At 41.4% G+C, this 17,590-nt stretch overlaps 2 protein-coding genes across 3 annotated transcripts in view; both read left to right on the top strand.

The window, feature by feature from the left end:
* ndufs8a (NADH:ubiquinone oxidoreductase core subunit S8a) overlaps nucleotides 1-2,748 on the top strand; it is an 85,158-nt gene extending 82,410 nt beyond the window's left edge. Inside the window, exon 9 of the mRNA XM_074697434.1 lies at nucleotides 2,738-2,748. The gene's annotated coding sequence lies outside the window, so the exon portion shown is untranslated. The remainder of the gene's footprint in view (nucleotides 1-2,737) is intronic.
* The window catches only part of LOC141810050 (scavenger receptor cysteine-rich type 1 protein M130-like), a 32,942-nt gene extending 15,405 nt beyond the window's left edge, over nucleotides 1-17,537 (top strand). The window contains exons 2-10 of one of the 2 annotated variants that reach the window (XM_074697369.1): nucleotides 5,969-6,298; nucleotides 6,513-6,797; nucleotides 8,765-9,055; nucleotides 10,254-10,565; nucleotides 11,392-11,712; nucleotides 12,804-13,100; nucleotides 13,210-13,599; nucleotides 14,211-14,531; nucleotides 15,323-17,537. In XM_074697369.1, coding sequence (XP_074553470.1) covers nucleotides 6,025-6,298; nucleotides 6,513-6,797; nucleotides 8,765-9,055; nucleotides 10,254-10,565; nucleotides 11,392-11,712; nucleotides 12,804-13,100; nucleotides 13,210-13,599; nucleotides 14,211-14,531; nucleotides 15,323-15,339 — 2,508 coding nt within the window. In that variant the 5' untranslated portion in view covers nucleotides 5,969-6,024 and the 3' untranslated portion in view covers nucleotides 15,340-17,537. The other variant, XM_074697360.1, reaches the window with a different exon arrangement.
* Nucleotides 17,538-17,590: the final 53 nt, after the last annotated feature.

The raw sequence follows: 17,590 nt of genomic DNA, 5'->3' as shown, positions 1-17,590 counted from the left end.
TGTGGGCTTAAATCTGTCCTCTCATCACTCTGACTAACCTCCCTCCATCTCTAGGGGACAGTCTGATGTGAAACGTGTCCGAAGCGTTGTGACAGATTGTCCTGACACACCATCTCTCACTTCCTGTTTCATCATGACATCACCAGGTCACTGTGTCCTTCTTTTGAACTTTCCCAAGTCTACACTTGCAGGTGGTTTCACCTGTGTGACATAGTGGTAAATCAAAGTCAGCTCCTTTTTGATGCTCAGAAGCAGCACAGTCTCACTGCCAGTGTGTAGAAAAGGACACTTGGTCAGAGCCCCTGGGTGTTGATTAGTGAAGCACCAGGTCTCTCTGTGTGTCTTTTTCAGACACACAGGGGCTTTCAATTGATTCCAGTGTAATCCCACTCGCCCTGATATTAGTTGCTCAGAGTGAGTGCTCTGGGTGAATGAACATTCACTTCAGTATTAACCCGACCGCCTGACAGCCACTGTGAGCATAGCCCCATTGGACAACTGACAACCTGTCCTTTCTGTCAGTGTTACATTAACATCCTGAAACTTGAACTGTGGGACCTCTGAGAAATGTCAGATCACATTCTGTAGTGGTGGGAAAAGCATTTTTTTCAGTGTTCTGAATCAGTAGAACCAGTTCAGTTCAGTGAAGCTCAGTCCAGCTCAGCCCAGCAACCACCTGCATCATTGTGTTTCTACATGGGTTAGACTCGAGAACCGTGTGCCTAACTTGGCATGTTAGTACAAGCTAACCACTTAACAAATACCTGGTTAACTGAAAACCAACTCACATTGCTATTTGTCCCGAACTGCAAGGGCCTCATTCACTAATACATGCGTAGAAATGTTCTTACTTTGCGCACAAGTTTACTGTTTACACAAAATCACCATCGGATTAATGACACATGCACACCAGACAAATCTCTTCCCCCCACCATGCGTATGCCAGTGAATAGGAATCATTCTAAACTGACAGGTGTGTGTCCACAATCAGCATAAACCACGCCCCAATTCGTCCTTATAAGGACACATGTTTGGTGTGCGCGACATTTGCTTAAGAAATGTCTAAAGTTGTGAGGAGAAGCAGTTATTTCGTGTTTTCTTTCAGTTTACATTTAGAAACCTGCTTCATAACTGACATCCTTTAGAGACGCTACATTTACCATGCCCAACAATTTGATTAACATCAAAACCATGATAGTTAAAGATAAACAACATACAATATACATACTGAGTGAATAATAAATCTGGTTTAAAGGGAATCTTCAATCAGTTGAAGTTTTAATCAGTCGAACTTAATGCTTTAAGTTAAGGTTTCCAACGTACTTTTGTGGATCATATCAAACTTGAAATTCTGCGTTGCTTTAACGGAAAAAAGGAAGTGGTTGGACCAACTTAATTTATTTCTTCAAGTGGTTACACCTAAATAAGTTAAGTTCTTTGAAATGAAGTTAATAAGTTCAATTAATACAACTTAATAGGCCAAATGAACAAAATATTTCAATTGTTCCCAAGTCAACATTTTGAATCAGTTCAACCAAAATTTTACAGTTGTTTCAACTCAATAATCTGCAAAACCCAAAAGGAAAAAACATGGGTGGGGTTGGGATACTATGATGTGAGATCCTGCTGCACATTGAGATACTACGCTGGGGCAGTGTGTCTCTGCTCCATGGCACAGGCCAGATGGGTGTCTGTGCTTCACGGCATGGACTGGCTGTCTGTGCCCCACAGCAGTGAGAGCTCCTGTTAAAATACTCTCACAGTAATGGTGATTTAAATACAACTGAAGACAAAACCCAGTTTGTCATTTCTAATCATAATCTTAGCCCATCAACAAATCTCATTTATTAACATTTAAAACACTAAACATGCTTTAAAAAAATAATTTGGTCCATGGTCCATGCCACAGAGCACAGACTGCAGGTCCGTGCCATGTGGAGCACAGAAAGCCTGTGCCCTTGGCAGGCTAACATCTTAATGTACAGGGGGGTCTAATATCCACTGCATACCTTCCTTCCTTCCTAACTTTACAAGTAGACATGAAGTAAACTGAACTTAAGACTGTTAGTTATATTTACAAACCTTTTTTAGTGCAATTGGTGTCCTAGATTCTTTTAATTAAGCTCTGCTTGTCATAGTTTTATTGTCCAATAAAGTATAAAAACACCTAATCACATTTTACTTTTGGGTTTTGCCCATTTTTGAGTTGAAACAACAGAAAACGTAAAGTTGGATTGATGCAAATTGTTGATTTTAGAAGAATCAAGTTAATAAGTTAATTTGACTTAATCAATGGTGTTAATTGAACGTATTAAATTAATTTCAGTTAACCCAATTTATTTACGTGTGACCAATTGAAGAAATAAGTTAAGTTGGTCTGTCTGTTTTCTTTTTCAGTGTTATTAATTTATGATTCAGTACTATATGCAATATAAGGGTGGAAATGCATCAATTTCATGGGTATTAAATACATTTTGTTAATTCAGTTTTTATTTTTGAATTCTATCGGAGACTTTTCTTTTTACTAAAAGTAGTTGAAAAAATACCATGATTCAGGTTAAAAGTGTATGTGTCAACATTTTCTGAGAGTCTTCATCATCATTGTTTTTGCGTATGTATGGCTTGAGGAAGTTCTACATTTGTTCGCAGAGTAAGAACAAATTTAAGTAAGAAAATGTTGATGATTCACAGATTTGTGCATTAAATGTTCATATTAATGATTTAGGCACAGATTTGTGCATACGCACTGTTTGTGAATAAAGCCCCAAGTTCCCGAAAGCGGGTAAAAAAATGGAGTCAAGCTTCACATCTGTTTAGGAAAAAGCTTTTTCGTTCTGTTATCAACAGACAAAGTCACTTGCACACTGGGCACACTGTAATTGGCTGATGTAGCCATACTCACTCTCCGTGCAGAAACATCCCAGTATAACCAAAACATCAATATACAGGCAGAGGAGGGGGTTGAGGCAGACACAGACACTGACACACATGTATAGAGGCCCAGAGGAGACAGTTGAGAAGGATTATTCCTGTACAAGTTGACATTTTATTTTTTATGAAAATTCTGCAGACTCACCTTTAACACCATTGAAAATCAGTTGTACTTTTAACCCTAATTCAAGTCACGGCCTTTTATTTCTTCCCAAGACTGCATGCAGAGCTCAGAGACAGGGTTTCTGCAAGGCACAGATCTGGGGAAGGGGACTAAAGAAATTCTGCTGGACCGCAGGATCCCAAGACCCTTGACTAGGTGTGAGAGTACACCTTCCAGTATAGTATATGAGAGTGTTTCACTCAGTACATTTACATGCAGCTTTAGAAATCAGACTAGGAACTTAGTCAGCACAATCGGACAAAGCGTAGCTTGATTGATGCACCTAGATAATGTGATTGCTATCGGACTATGGTTGGATTTGGCAGGACAGGGCATGTCTCAGTTTACCTGAGCATTCAGCCGAAAAAGGAAGTTGATGACAGTGATAAATAGGGTCACTGTGCTCATACAGTCTATGGCTCCAACACAACAAACACCATGACACATTCATACATGAAGATATAAAGAGCTACTGCTGCATCCATCACAGCCATCTGGTTAGAGTGTTGTTTCCTATTTCGGCGAACCAATACTAGTTTGATACACACAGAACTTCACTTATCAAAAAAGGACACAGCGCCACCTATTGTGTGTGTGTGTGTGTGTGTGTGTGAGTGTGTGTGTGTGTGTGTGTGTGTGTGTGTGTGTGTGTGTGTGTCTGTGTGTGTGTGTATTTGTGTGTTTGTGAATGATTTGGGTTTCATATGTATTTGTGAGAGAGCATTTCTGGCATTTCAGGCTGTAAACATGTCTGTTTCTGCATAAAGATGGGCTTTCTTGGTTTGGTCCTCCCTACTGTAATTTTAAGCACTTCTGTTACAGCCTGAGATCATAAGACCTCAGATTTCTGCTTGGCCTCTGACCTCTGCTCTTTATCCAGCTCAAACTGCCCTAATGTGACATGTTGGTGCAGGGACAGTCCTGCAAACACAGTGGTACACAGAGTTCAGAGTGCAGCACTGCTGTCACCACAGGGGAAACCAGCAAACTGGTTTTGGTTTTGTGCAGACAGGACATCAGCTCAAAATGCTCACAGTCAAGCACACATGGTTGAAGCGGTCTTTAGCTGTGGTGTGGTGTTTTGTGTTGATGATAGATATCTCTGCTTCACAATCAGAGGAAAGAGACCTGAGCCAGCCTGCTGGTGAGTAATTTCACTGCTGACAGTTTTGACTTTACACACACCTCTGCATGCATCAAAAAATGATTGAATGTAAGTTCTGAAATGAATGTGTGGCGTCATGTGGAAATGGACAAACACTTTCACCATTTTGCGAGAAGAGTTTAATTTTGCTCTGAGCGGACACATTTTATTTCTGTGTAAGAAAGAAAACAGTTTCCAAAGTGAAAACAGGGAGTGTGAGTAACTGAGGACTTTTGAACGTATTGATTGGTTTGTAGAGCAGCTAACAGGGCAGAGGGGCATCAAAACAAAAACACAGCAAGCAGAAGAGAAACTTAGAATCTCAGTAAACTCAAGATGACCTTTAATTGGACCCAGATGTTAAAATTCAGGCAGGTGATTTTTAAAACCATACGACTGCAGAAACCTGCTCCTGTTGACTGACCTGGCAGAGGGTCAGCCATCAAAACAGGTCAAAATCCACGCAGGGCTGAACCAGTGCACCTGTACAACGACATTCAAAATTACAGCAAATTGCAGGGATTTAAAAATAGAGAAACTTACACTAAAAAAACACTGTAAAATACTGGCAGCAGAAATGGTCATTTCCAGTTATTTGACATTCATATTTAATTTGCTGTTACAGTATAATACTGTACATAGGATTACAATATAAAAATGCAAAATAACAGTAGAATACTTGCAACCCTGCTGCCAGCATTTTACCATTATTTTTAAGCGAAGTAATTTTTGTTATGACAGCGTTTTGTCACCATGAGTGAAGAGGAACGCAGGGGGTGGAAGACCCTGCTATACATTGCTGATTGTACTGGCTGTCTGCTCCAATACGACTACTGTCCCAGTTGTGGTGTTTTCACTTCAGATGGTGCATCTGAAGTGATGGTGCATCTGAAGTGCATTCAAGCTGGCTACGTGGTTAGTCAAGAAACAAGCAGGCAACTGCTGAAAGTACTTGAAATGCACTGGATTGTTAAGGCTGATTCATGCTGCTGAAGATGATTTCTGTGCCTCAGTTGCGCTCCATGGGGATCCAGTACTTTCAGCTGCAGCTCTCAGTTGCCTGATTGTTTCTTGACATAGCCAGCTTGAATGCACTTCAGATTATCTTATATCCATGCAGCCTGCAGTATTGGTCCAGCTGATCCTGGAGAAAAAACGCAATGTTGAGCAGATCTGAGTGGGCTGAACAACTGATGGAGATGAGGATTAAAGATTTTCAGGAAATCTTTTACTTTTCAGTCCTGTTTTTACGAGATTGTATCCCATAAAAACAGGAAAACCAAAAATAAATATTTTCTGATTTTATGAGATAGTACCTCATAAACACAGGAAAGTCAAAAATAAACAAAAATCCTGTTTTTATGAGATACTAACTTGTAAAAACAGGAGTTTTTTTTAATAATTATTATTTTTGGGTGAATGCAATACGCCACCCTAGTTTTCTCATCTTAACATGTGACAATTGCTTTTTTTTAGCAATATACAGTCTTTTTGGTACTTATTGCTAATCTTAGCATACTTATTGTTTACTTATTGCACACTTAACTTATGTTTTTGCATCTTATTTTGTTTCTCATTTTATCGTCTACTTTTTTTTTTTTTACCCCATTACATTTTTTTCCTATTTTATGTCTTACTGCTGTATTGTGTGATCCCGGGATTAAAAGAGTTTTTCTGGTTCTGATTCTGGGTGGATCTTTTATTCATGCTGCCTGCTCTCCTACACTCAGGGCCCGTTGATGCCCGGCTGGTGGATGGAGACAGTCGCTGCTCTGGCAGGCTGGAAATGAGGAATGATGGAGAGTGGAGAACTCTGACGCTCAGGTTCCCTGAGACGCGTCACAACATCTTGTATGGAGAGGTGGCATGCAGGCAGATGGGATGTGGTGCTGCGGTTTCTTTAGCCATCAACAGCAATGACACAGAGCGACCGGCATGGGAAGTTAGCTTCATCTGTCGAGGCAACCAGCCCACCCTGGAAGACTGCAAACGTCCTTCAAGTCAAGATGAGGTGCATGGGATTAACGCCTCTGCCAGCAGTCTGCAGGTGGTCTGCTCAGGTAACAGAGCTTTTATACCACATTGTTCATTCAAGGGGACAAACTGAGGACAACAAAATAATACTGACACGTCCAGGAACCAGGAGCAGAACATCTTTGAGTATGTTTTTATTTCCCCTGCTGAGGACATTGACTCTTACCTCTAATCCTCCCAGAGAATTAGTATCTAAAATCAACAGAACATAAAGTTAAAGCTCTGCTTCTTTGTTTTCAGAGTTTGTGAGGCGTGTTCGTGGAGCTGTCTGCTCAGGTAAAGTGGAGGTGAAGTCTGATCAAGGTTGGGTTTCCCCATGCGAGGACGGCTTTGACTTGAAGGCTCAGCGTGTAGTCTGCCTGGAGCTTGGCTGTGGGTTTCCCAAGAAAGATTATAGCTCTCATGACGACGTGTTATTGACCTCATCCAAAAAGTTTCAATGTCATGGCAACGAGTCTCGTCTGCAGGACTGCGCCAGCTCAGTCAGTGAGCCCTGCAGACCTTTTCCTTGGCTTTCATGCTCCTGTAAGTATGCATTTGCTTCAATTTTAAATTTCTGACAATTTTATTGTGAAGTTTTCTCTTTGCCCTGAAACCCAGCTATACTGTGCTTCGATGCACAAATAATGTCAGGGTCCTTTAAGGGTCCAAGTGAAAGAAAGGAAAGAATACAAAAATCCAACTGATGGTTGATTTGCTCAACACGCTGGTTATGTGGCACACCTTAATAAACATCTCACTCACCTGAGGTGTACCTGGACAGGTATTTTGGACACAAGTGAGACTTTACTGAGATGACTCTTACCCTGGAGTGATGTGCTCCTGTCTTCTGATCTGTGTGTAACCTCATGAGGTTGGATCCCTTGAAGTTCTGCACAAATTGAGATCTGTACCTGCTCAGCTCATGTCCTGATACATTTGACTTTTCACCCTGAGTCAATAACCATAATGATTGTGAAGGGGAAACGGTAATATTTATCAATAATGTATTATATGCAGTGTTGTCCAAATTACTTGAAAAAGTAATTAGTTATAGTTGTGCATTACTCTCCCAAAAAACTAGTTGAATTAGTAACAGAATTACGCCTTCATAAATGTAATCAGTTACCAGGTGAAATAATTATTGTGTTATTTTTTTTTGAAAAATCTTTAATTTTGCAAAAGAAGTCAGTTTTAGCAGGTTTTGCTCTGGGACATAATGTTCTCGTGTCTGTTCTTGCCATTTACATGTATAACATTGAAGTAGTGTCTGTCTGCTTTCATCCTGAAAAAGACGTTAATGTAGTGCCTGTAGGCCTACCCCCCACACCTTGAAAACACCAGTTTAAACCCTGCAGACCTCTCCGGACTTGCACATATTAAATTTGCAGCTCCTGTCCTGTGTCTGGCTGAATGAGCCACTGTTGCTGTCAGTAACGGCGTTATGTTTGAAATAGTAATTTAATAGATTACCCGTTAATGGAAAAAAAATAGTAAGTAAGGCCCAAAATACCGTCTGAATGACCCATAATAGTTAAGCATTTAGTGATCCAGCAGTTGAGCAGGTAAAATAACCCAGCTGATTTTTGTGTGCATTCCATTAGGACTTAATGGTCCCATATTCTGCTCCTTTTCTGCAGTTTAATATGGATCATTGATGTCTTCATGAAATGGTAGTAACATGTTTTTATCCAAAAAGCCAATAAATCAAGCACAGCAGCATTGTTTCCAGACTCTCATAGCCCCTCTGTTCCAAACGGTCTGATTTAGTGGGCGTGACCTTCATATGTAAATGAGCCACCGCTGATACCGCCCTGCTCTTCCACGTCACTGAGAGTGGCGCCATGTATCCATGACTACCAAGCTCCGAGTGCACAATGTCTAGAAATCAACAAAGCTTGTTTATCATAACATTACAGGCTAAAACAACAGGCTAACCTCAGCTACAGTTAGCATCTTGAAGCTAACACAGAGACAGGGGGGACACAGAGGAAAAGCTCATACATCTGCTCCACAGCACACAGCATTTAAAATACTCACATTTCCAGGGTCCGAGGTTTGTTGGTGGATGGTTGGTAATGCGCCTGGATTCAGGACCAGTCTATTCACTAGCCCTCTGTTGTACTGTCCAAAGTTGGAAAAGCAGTCGGCCGTGAAGTGACTAGCACACACATGCACGGTTTTACTAAGTGTAGCTGGCACATTTCCTTGATAAATGAACTCTAGCCACTTAGTCTTGTCTTCTTCCAAGATGGGAAGCTTGTGCGTGGAACTATGTGACTGTTTACAGCCAAAAACAAAGCAGTGATGGCTCTCAAACTTCGGCATTCTTCTCCCCGCTGCCGGTGAAAAAATTGAATTAATATCTTTTGGTGTCTTAATTACATGGAGAGCTTGACTCATATCTGCACTTTAACAGCCTGAAGCTAAAGCCTTCACATTCATCAGTGTTTTGATGTGAACATCAGGTAGACATTGTGAAACTTTGTGGTCTGTCTTTCATATCTGTGCAGATGCGAATGAGGTGAGGCTCACAGGTGGAAAAACACCCTGTAAAGGCATCCTGGAGGGGAGGCAGGTTGCAGAGTGGAGGCCTTTGGCGGACCCCTGGAGCAACATGAAACCAGAACACATAAACCAGCTCTGTGACATGATGGGATGTGGAAACTATGTCTCAAAGAGAGACATTTATCTTTCACAGGACCTCACTATGTGGGAGTTGTCATATGACTGCCATGACTCAATTTTTTGTTCAATGTGGAGGGGACGTAATTTCAATTCTAAGCTTGAATTGACCTGTTCAGGTAAATGTAAAGTGCCGCCTGTCTCTTTATGCTCTTACTTCATGCTAACTGATACATTCATACATGAAATGATTATTGAACCCATTGAGAGCTCTCTTAGCTTGTTTCCAGTCAAACTCTGGAGCAGTTTGCTTAAATAAGGATGCCATTGACCCAGCGACCAGGACAAACAGCTGCTGGATTCGTCACGTGTAGTGAAAGTAGGCTAGTAGGGCCTCCCGGGGCTTCTTTTGTCTTCCTACACTGTAAAAAATACTAGTAAAATAGTAGTAGCATAAATGGCCTGTCATTTCTAGATATTTTACAGTGCATGTACTGAAATTTATTTTCACAGTTGAAAACTGTGTATTGGATCACAGTATTAAATAGCTACAGTTGTAACTGTGAGTGAGGAGGGAACACAGTGGAAACAAGACCCTGCTGTCTCAGTCATTGTATTTTAAAGTTAACTAAAATATATCTGTTTATGTTTTTATTCATTTTATAATTGACCAACACAAACTGTAAAAATCATCAGACATAAGGTTGTGCCATGTGAAGCACAAACAGCTAGTCAATGCCATGTAGAACACAGACAGCCACTCCCTGCAACCTTGAGCACAGGCAGCCTGTGAATGCTATGTGAAGCACAGACAACCGCTCTTTGACATGTGGAGCACAGGCAACTGGTGTGTGCAATGTGTAGCACAGACAGCCCATCCATGCCGTTTGGAGCACAGACAGTTGCTCTCTGTCATGTGAAACACAGGCAGCCTGTGCCCCTGCATGCAACATATCATTGTTCAGGAGGGTCTCATATCCACTGTGTCCTCTCCTACTTTGCTGCAAAATAACAATAAAATTCTGGCAGCAGGGTTGCCAGTATTTTATTAATGTTTCACAGGGAATTTTCTCACAGTGCTGTATTAAAAACAAAAAAAAACAAAAAACAGGATTTTACTGTTGAAATTTCCTCATAAACTTACGATAATTTGTCACAGTGTACACATTGCAGTACCTGAATTTAGTGAGTTCCTCATTTGCGCTCTTCTTTGAGGTTTGATTTGTGTCTGAATCAATTAGTTTTTCACTTTCTCCTTTTGTTTTAATCTTTTGCGCTCAATCTAGTGGGAGATAAAGAGAGGATCAAGCATGTGAAGGAAGAGCTCAAAATGATCAGTTCGCTGATGAGATGAATCTCCTCTCTGTGTTTCCACAGAGGCTGTGAGATTAGATGGATCTGACAGATGCTCAGGAAAACTGGAAGTGAAATTTGGACAGTCATGGGTCCCTGTGTGTAGCTCCACCTTCACCTCGGAGGCAGCACTTGTTACCTGCACAGAGCTGCAGTGTGGTGTCCCCAAAAACTTCTTCGGGGGTTCCTCGGACTCCTCTCCAGAAAAGAAAGTCAGCAGCAGGAGGCCAGTCTTTAACTGTGCAGGATCAGAGAAGCTCCTTAGAGACTGTCCCTCCACTACCATGGACACCACAGAGGGGGGAGACTGTCTTCATACCCACATAACCTGCCAAGGTAAAAAACAAACAAACTAACAAACAAACTACCTTTTCTTATTCATATCAGTGTCACATTTTTCCCTTTAAACTTTAATGTGGCTTATATTTTTCTGAGGAGGCTGAATCTGTCAGCTTTCAGCAGGAGGTTAGTTTTGACCCTCTCCAAAATCCAAGGATGTGTCTGTATTCACAGTTAATTAACTTCAATTTAATACTCATCTTATCCAAACAGTGTCGGGGTTTTTCAGGGTTCCATAAAAGCTTCAGTACCAGGCGAAACAGCAGCTGTATCGGTCACGCGAAAGCGATACGCACACCAGCATGAGCTCCACACGTGTCGAGGCATTGGTGTTGCCAGTTCCGTCACTAGATATGAAGTTCTAATATGTTGATTGATTAAGTTAGGATTGATTGATTTAGTTAGTTGCTCTCTCTGAGAAGATCTGTTCTCTTTGTAGTAAAATCATCCAGTGCCCTCAGAAACCGTGAGCCTTCTTTTATAAATAATAAAACCTTCTCATAAAATCCTAAGTGTTCATTTTAGTTGAACAGGTAAAGGATGAGGATTTTCATCTGTAACTGAACTGAACAGGCCCCGGGATATGACGTAACTTCTCTGAAACTGACATATAAGCATGGATCAGAGTAACAAGCACAGAGGGACATGACGCTGCTGGAGCTAGCTCTGCTAGTGTTACCCACACTCTGCTGACTGATTCACCTGTGGGCTCCGTGATCAGTGTTTGACTGTGTAAAGCATTGATGCTTAGTTTGACTGTGTTCCTAGAGTTTTCTGATCTTAAGTTGATGCAAATAATCTGAAATGTTTCATTTCTTTGCAGCGCAGCCACCTCAACCTTCTGTCGAGGTTTTCACTCAGCCTGAAGATGACTCCAAACGCAGCCTGGTGGTTTTAAAGGGCCATCGGTTCGCCATCTCTTGCTCCACATCTTCACCCTACAGTATTCTCTCCTTCCGCCTCATATCTCACCTGTATACCCAGCGGCAGGTGGAGCTAATCCAGCCATCTGTGGATGGGAAAGCCATCTTTGTCTTCCCCACTGCAGAGGACGCACACCACGGGTCCTACCGTTGTGATTACAACTTTAACTTAAGCTCTGAGATTTTCTCAAAGCCAAAGCTTTTCACCATCAACGTCAAAGGTAAATCTGAGTCTGTCAGAGCAGCACATTGGTTTCCTGTACCTTTCTTTTAAGCTATTACATAATTGAGTGTTACAGGAGGGTCAGAAGACACAGTTTTGCTTCATTTTATCATTTAAACCATTATTATTATTATTATTATTATTATAATTATCCCTGTCTTCACTTGGTTTTATGCACACTTGTTTTAAAGGCTATGCTCTGCTTTGGTTGGATTACGACATTAGTAATGACAAAAACTTGAATATTTTTAAAGTGAGAAAAATCTAATGTCTGTGCAATAGATATTCTAAATAGGTCAAAAACACAAAGTGTATAAAACAGTAATGGTGGTCTCTGCCTATCTGTTTTTAAGACAGTGAAATTAAGACAATTCATGGATGCAGCCATATTGGCTATAATGCGGGCTTTGAGCGCCCTGTAGCAGCGTTTTTCGCTGGGTGCCTGTCACTCACAAAATCCAACCCCTGTACAGCACAGAATTTAGCTAAATAGCCAGGCTGTAAATGTGTTTATTTCTGGTGTGAAATGTCTGGGCATGTGGTTTCTGATATTTCTGCAACTGGCCTCATGTGAACACAATTTTTGGCACTTCCACATTGCCTCATATTTTTACAGTGACAGTTCAAAATCCCAATAAGACTAAAAGTTTCGAGGAGGCTATTAAGTGCATTTTTGTAGTTATTCGGAAAGTTTGTAGGTGTCCTTTAAAGGTGCAGTGTGTAGAAATTAGAATTTTAGCGACACAGAGGGTCCAGATTTTAAAATAAGCCCATCTGTTGCTAAAACACCCCATCGCTCAGTGGCTCTCAGCCCTCTCTGAAGATGGCCTTATTTATCCTGATCATCATGTTGATGGGTGTTGATGCTGAGGGACAGTGGCGGACTGGGACATGCTAGCAGTTACTGACTCAGCTCGGGACTTTGACTCGGCCCGGCCCACAACAACGCAACACATGGTAGACCGGCAGCCTTTTTACATACTCTGTCAGTCAAAATGTGTTTTCCTTCATCAGAAAGTCTCTGAAACCTGAGAACCCCTCTCTGTTTCTCAGTCTCTCTTGTGTTTCTGGTAACTTGTTTTTTTCCAGAGAACAAATATCTGAGGCTTGTGAGCGAGCAGAGCCGCTGTGTTGGCCGACTGGAGCTGAAACATCAGGGTGAGTGGAGGCCGCTGAGTCACCGTCACTGGGATCTGAAGGAGGCGAACATAAGCTGCAGACAGCTCGGCTGTGGCTCTGCGGTTGCCACGGGGAAAACCCAATCCGATGAAATTCTGCCCACTTGGCGCTTCTTTTCCAACTGTGGCGGCTCTGAACAGGCTCTGATGGACTGTGGAGTGGTGGAGAAGTGGTCATCCTCCTCCACTGTTGAAGTCATGTGTTCAGGCGAGATAAGAATCTGATCTCTGTCTTATCCAAAGACCGTAAAAACACAACCATAATAAAGCTTCACTCTGAATCTCTAACCTTGGATTCTTCCTCCTCTCTGTTGCAGACATCCTGCTCCAACCCACAATTTCTTTTTCCTCCATGATGAGCGAGCGCCTTGACAACCCGCAGCAGCAGCAGCAGCAGCAGCAGCAGCAGCAGCAGCAGCAGCAGCAGCAGCAGCAGCAGAAGAAGGAGGCTCTACTCTTCAGAGGTCACAGCTTCACCTTCACCTGCTCTGTGACACCACAGTATCCCGGAGGTCACTTCAGCCTCATCTTCACCGGCTTCAACCAGAGCAGCAGCATCACCAAACCGGCTGTTGGCCACTCAGCACGCTTCAGGATGGATGCTGCAGACGAGAACAACAGAGGGAACTACAGCTGTGTTTATCACAACTCCATCTTTAATCTGAACTTCTCCTCTGAGAGTCACAGCTTCTCTGTTGGTCTTCGAGGTAGGAGGAGGGAGGACACTTAATGTTTGGAGGAATGATGTATCCTCAGTGTTCCAACTAAAACCAAATTACACTCCACATCTATGGGGTGGGATTGTAAAGTTGCACACACTGCAAATAACAACATTTCTCCTTACGTTTGTTTATGTTTGTAAAGTATCTTTTAATTAATGAACAGGGTTTTTAAATATTTAGTTAACACTAAACATTTAGCTAAGATTTCTAAACGTTTAGCTTTGGTATCTAAAGTCACAGAGTGGAGCCGGACTGGAGACCCATTGGGTGGATTTCAGTCGTTGGAGTTTATGTTTCCTCTCGCTGCTCCTCCTCTACTCAGATTATCCACTGCAGGAGCATCACGGGATTAAAAAAGGAAACTCACAATTATAAAGAAGAGTAAGATCTATGACAAAAAGTACATTTTCCCCTACCCGAAATAAACCAGCATGAAAATACTAAAAGGACAGAAACCACGTTTGACAAACAGACTGGTTTCACTTTGGGGAAGCTAAACTCTCATCCATCTTTAATCACGTCTGCAGCATGACCTGTAGTATGACCTGATGCTAACCTGATGCTAACATGCGTGTGTCCTGCTGCTGCTCGGACAGAGTCTCTGGATGTGATGCTGGACGGTGGAGTGCTGAGAGAGGGGGACAGCGAGCCCTGTGCTGGCAGACTGATTGTGACCACAGGGGAGAAGCGGATGATGCTGAGCGCTGACTCCCCAGTGTGGGACCTGAAGCACGCCTCTTTGGTGTGCAGACAGCTCCGCTGCGGCTCCGCCATCTCAACCTCAGGAGTCAAACTCTCTAAAAACATGCTGATGGCTCGTTTTTACTCTGACTGTGACGGGTCAGAGTCTGCGCTGCTGGACTGTGGGACCGTGGTGCCGTGGTTCTCGTCCACAGCTGTCCAGGTGGTCTGCACAGGTGAGACATTAAAAAGTTCTGAGATGTTCTAGACCAGGGGTAGGCAACCTAGGGCACAGGTGCCAGAGCTGGCACGCAAGGCTACTTATGTTGGCACTTAAAGAGTAATTGCAATGAGACAGAGGACAAAATTGATAAATAAAGAAAGTAAAAAAAATATGTTTTATTGTATTTAATACTTAACGAGAAATTGAGCACACTATAAATGTTCTTATATAAAATTTTAACAACTTAATTTTAAATAATAAATTTAAATGATTGATGCTACAATGTATATTGCAAGTGCATCACTGCAGATCTCTTGGGACATCAGTCTGCTAGCTCACAATCACATTGATTTGGCAGCAAAACGGTGTTAGCAAAGTATGCGAAACAAAGCAACACATTCACAACTTTATGTACTGTGAAAAAACAGGCAATGGAAAGAGATTTTTACTATTTCTCACTGGATAGCTAAGTATGGAAAACCATTCGAGGAGACTTTCTTATCAACTGTCAATGATTTTATGAAAGAAATAAGTTTTGGCACTTTGGGCATGGGTGTATTTTGAAGTGGCACGAATCATGGAAAAGGTTGCCTACTCCTGTTCTAGACAAACCATAGACTGCCCAACAGAGGTGGAGATTGTCTCTTTTCTTTGTCTCTAGTTTACAAAATAAAACTACTGCATTCTTTTATAAGTCTTTTCCTTGATAACTGAGCTGGATACGTACTCCAACTTTAACAAAATTATTATCTTTTTTTTATCCTGCCACTGCGTCATTATGTTATCTGTGCTGTTTCTCCTCAGGCAGAGTAAGAACCTGAAGATGGACGGTTAAAAACCTGAGTGGTCTTTGACGCATCAGTCTGCACCATGTTGCTGCTCCAATAAAATGTCTTAACACGTATTGGTATAATATGAGGTAATGACTGAATAAATGTTTGGTAAACATTCGGAATTGATATTGATAAGATTTTATTCATACCAGTGCCCTCATCGATTTTGAGAATCAATCAGATTCTTTATTGATTCCCTTATCAATTCCTCCTGTGAATTTTCTCTGTACAAAAGAACCTTTACGGGTTTTTTGTGTCAACATTTTATTGAGTTTATAAGTGACTAAAAGTGAAATTGGTCACTTGATTTGGATACCTCTGGATGTAAACAAATAAAATAAGTAAAAAGCACATGTCACATGATGTTGATGTTCGGTTTTGTTGTGTCACTGACTGAAATAGGCCATCTAGTGTCTCAAAGTGGTTATAGCAATACTTTATACAGGGATGAAATATACTCTTAACCTTGCACCTGCAATTGAAAAAAATAAACAAAATAAAATGAAAATAACAGAAAAAAGAACACCATTAATATTAATATCAAGAATGTATTTTTTTTGCCCTGTTTTTTTTAAATTGTTGATGTAATTTTGCACTCAAGTTGGGGGTTGCTTACTTATCAGCATTCTGTAAATGTTTTGTTTTTCTTTTTTGCAAAGCTAAAGGCATGCTGACCTTATTTTCGGCCGTCTGATTAGGTGTTTATTTAATCATTGATTGAGTGAAGGGGCAGATACCATGAGGCATTTCTTCTTTCTGCTCTGTGTTATTCATCCTGAGACTTATTTTGTTTTGTACTGTACTTATATTTTTTATGTTATCACCTGACATAGCCTGTACGAAACATGCTGCGGTGATTGGCAGTGCAGATAGAGGCGGGTCTTCCTCTGTCTTGAGAAGCTAGCAGTGAATGCTGAGTGAACCTGTGTGCAGTGAGAGCTGTTATATTTCTGAATGTGTTTATTTCTGACTGAACGAGAACATCTTTGTTTGTGTATGCATTGATGTGTGTTCAAAGACAATAACATAAGGAAAAATTTGAACACTTAAAAAAAAACTGAAAATACTACAAATTGCCTAAACAACCAAAATTGTCACAGACCCCCTAGGGACCACTGAGTCCGTGTTGGAGACATCTGGTTTAGAGCATGTTTACAAAGAGTAACTGTGACACTTTTCTTCGATGAAAGTTAGAATTCTGTTGTAAAATTAAAGTTATACCAATGTATGCTAACTGCCAGCATGTCAATGCAACCTCCCAAATACATTCCTATCAAGCTATTTTTTCTATGTGGTTTTTGGTCCACTGGGAGGTGTATAACATGTTGAGTAAGAATCTCCTGTGAGAGAGTAATTTTAATTACTTTGTGTGTTCAGTTCTTAAGTCCAACCTCAATCAGAAAATCCTGAATCAGAGCTTTCCTGTGCTGCTCTGAATCTGTTATAACCTGCTAACCTAGGATAGCTGAGGCAGAACATCGGGCATAGGGTCTGGCATCTTGGCCGTAATGTGATCAGTGGGTAAGGGAATTGTTTACCATAAAGGCTAATGATGACGACTGATCAAACCATTTCTTATTCTTAGAAGGAACCAGTTTTCAGTACCCTAGCAAACATCGTTTCTGTTGTTTAAGTTGGTGACGTCATGATTGAAAACTGTTTTGCCCAGAGGCCCCCGCAGCCCTGTGTGCACTGGATCATCAGGGTAGAGGAGGAACAGAGAGAGGAAACATAACACGCAGTGACACCAGAGTCACTGACCTTCCACAGCTGTGAGTGTCTGCTTCAGCCCCACACAAGAATCTGTGCTGCTGTGTACTGGACACACCTGAGGGATGAGCAATGACGTTTATGAATTAAACATGATTCTGTGTGAAGATCGGATGAGGCGTTATCACAGTGACTCTGCAAAATCTGACTTGGTATTTGCAGAACGTTGATGACACTTTACTCCCTGCTCACACGGCCATCAGATAATTTAACCACCGTTCATTCACGCATGTTCCCCTACAATAACGTTACTGACGCATTTTCTAAAGGAACTCAGCGCAGCCAGAACCAGGTTCCTTAAGGATATAACATGTTGGATGAGCGAGAACCTGCAGCGTTTGATGTTCTACTTTTTTTCTGTGTGGACAAAAAAAAGAGGTGAACACACATTTTTATATAATAGAAATACTTTTAATTTGAAGTTTCATCACAGGCATAATCGTAAACAAGATATTTAAAAATGCAGATT

This window comes from Halichoeres trimaculatus, unplaced genomic scaffold (assembly GCF_033239565.1).
Source record: "Halichoeres trimaculatus isolate MK-OKI-2021-1 unplaced genomic scaffold, fHalTri1.1 fHalTri1_scaffold_2, whole genome shotgun sequence".
NCBI classification, from domain to species: domain Eukaryota; kingdom Metazoa; phylum Chordata; class Actinopteri; order Labriformes; family Labridae; genus Halichoeres; species Halichoeres trimaculatus.
This window is presented reverse-complemented; position numbering and strand designations above follow the sequence as displayed.